Source organism: Austrofundulus limnaeus, unplaced genomic scaffold (assembly GCF_001266775.1).
Source record: "Austrofundulus limnaeus strain Quisiro unplaced genomic scaffold, Austrofundulus_limnaeus-1.0 Scaffold569, whole genome shotgun sequence".
NCBI lineage: Eukaryota > Metazoa > Chordata > Actinopteri > Cyprinodontiformes > Rivulidae > Austrofundulus > Austrofundulus limnaeus.
The window spans coordinates 293579-295368 of record NW_013952971.1 but is presented as its reverse complement, the minus strand read 5'-3'; the positions used below and the strand labels follow the sequence as shown (position 1 = coordinate 295368).

At 40.8% G+C, this 1790-nt stretch overlaps 1 protein-coding gene across 1 annotated transcript in view; it reads left to right on the top strand.

Moving 5' to 3' along the window:
* LOC106530872 (heterogeneous nuclear ribonucleoprotein L-like) overlaps positions 1-1790 on the top strand; it is a gene marked incomplete at its 5' end in the record, with an annotated part of 32825 nt that overhangs the window by 2135 nt on the left and 28900 nt on the right. The window contains 1 exon segment of the mRNA XM_014026582.1: positions 661-898. Coding sequence (XP_013882036.1) covers positions 661-898 — 238 coding nt within the window.

Sequence of the window (1790 nt, the reverse complement as noted above, 5' to 3'; positions counted from 1 at the left end):
CACACACACACACACACACACACACACACACACACACACACACACACACGTGTATTTCTATCTTTATTAGGACTGTTCATTGACTTCCATTTATTTCCTGTTGTTCCTAAAGCCTAACCCCTGACCCCTTACCCTAAACCTAGTCTTAAACTAAACCCCAGTTCCACCATATCATGCATGTTAATTTATTCTAAAATAATTATGTTCTCATAAAAGATTTTGTTGGATCAACAGTCTTCATTATTTTAACAAACCATAGGACAGCAACCTGCAGCTCTGCCATYAAAAACATGGAAATGACTTTTATGGATTTCAAGTTTTGCAAATGCATCAAAGATTTTGATTGATTCAAAGAAGGGATTCTGCAAAAGTAGGTCAATTTGGTAACACTAAAAGCTTTATTTTGATTAAAAGACATAAATAAAACTAAAGTAAATGGATGTTTCTATTTGGTTAAGGGGTCACCACCCCCACTGACCACTGAAGACCCTTTATCCAACAGGATCTGGCCCGCTTGATGCTCACAATTGTAGCATGTTTTGTTGTTCTGGACACATTCAATGTAATGACTGAGGGGCAGAAGTGAGTCTGTCACCCTCTGATAGTGACCTGGTTGGGTGGTCTCCTGACAGTCTGCATCCCCTCTGTCTCTGTTGGCAGTTACGTGATGATGATGCCGTTTAAGCGGCAGGCCCTGGTGGAGTTCGACAGTGTGGAGAGCGCTGATCGCTGTGTGACGTGTGGAGCCCGTGAGGCCGTGTACATTGCTGACCAGCAGGCCTTTTTTAACTTCTCCACGAGCCAGAGGATCACCCGACCCACCAACGCAGACGACCCCACCAGCAGGAAYAAGGTCCTGCTGCTGTCCATCCAGAACCCTCTGTACCCCATCACCACCGTGAGTGCAGCTCTTTTCATTCAACTCTCACTGTGCTGGATCACAAACATGGACGTCTATAAAAACCCTCGACTGATTTGATTATTCTCAGACTTTCCTCCAAAAATGCTTTTCCAGCATTTTAACCAAATTTAGCTTCACCATCTGGACTCCGTTGTGTTCTCAACGTGTGGGGATTGTGAGGAGCAGAAAACATTCAAACATRTTTCAGGATCAAAGTACGACATGTTGGAGGAGCTTCTGTGTGGTGTTTAAAGATCATTCTTTTAAACAGGATKGTTTAGTTACTGTGTGCCAACAGCTCATGAAGACTAAAGCAAAGAGCTGACTTCATCACAAACCAACTCATTAACACTTACAGCTCAAATCATTATTATATGGTAAAGAAAGAGAGGGAGACAGTGTGTGCTGTCAATCAAATYAAAGTCAAATCAAATCATGTGTACATGCAGTGCCTGCAAACAGTATTCATCCCCCATGGGTGTTTTATTGTTTTTAAATTATATTTTTACAGAGCAATACCATTTAAAATAATGTAAAATAGAAGTGACCATTGTAGTTCAACTCAGAAAAGATTATTARAAAGTTCAAGTCAGGATGGACACAGAGGGATTACCAGGACCCTGAACCTTCCCAGCTGTTCTGATAAATACATCATCATAAATGGAAGAAATATGGGAACATGTGTAAATCTACCAGCATCAGGTGTTTCTCAAACTGAGACAAGAACGAGAGAAGTGTGAGACCACCTGAGACCACTCTGAAGGAGGTCCAAGCTTCAGACTGAGCTACAACAGTTCTTTAAAGGGACATTAACATTAGACTTTATTTAATAAACATATGTTTTAACTGTAAAATAAAGACTGTAAAAATACTGTAGGATGTTTAGTTT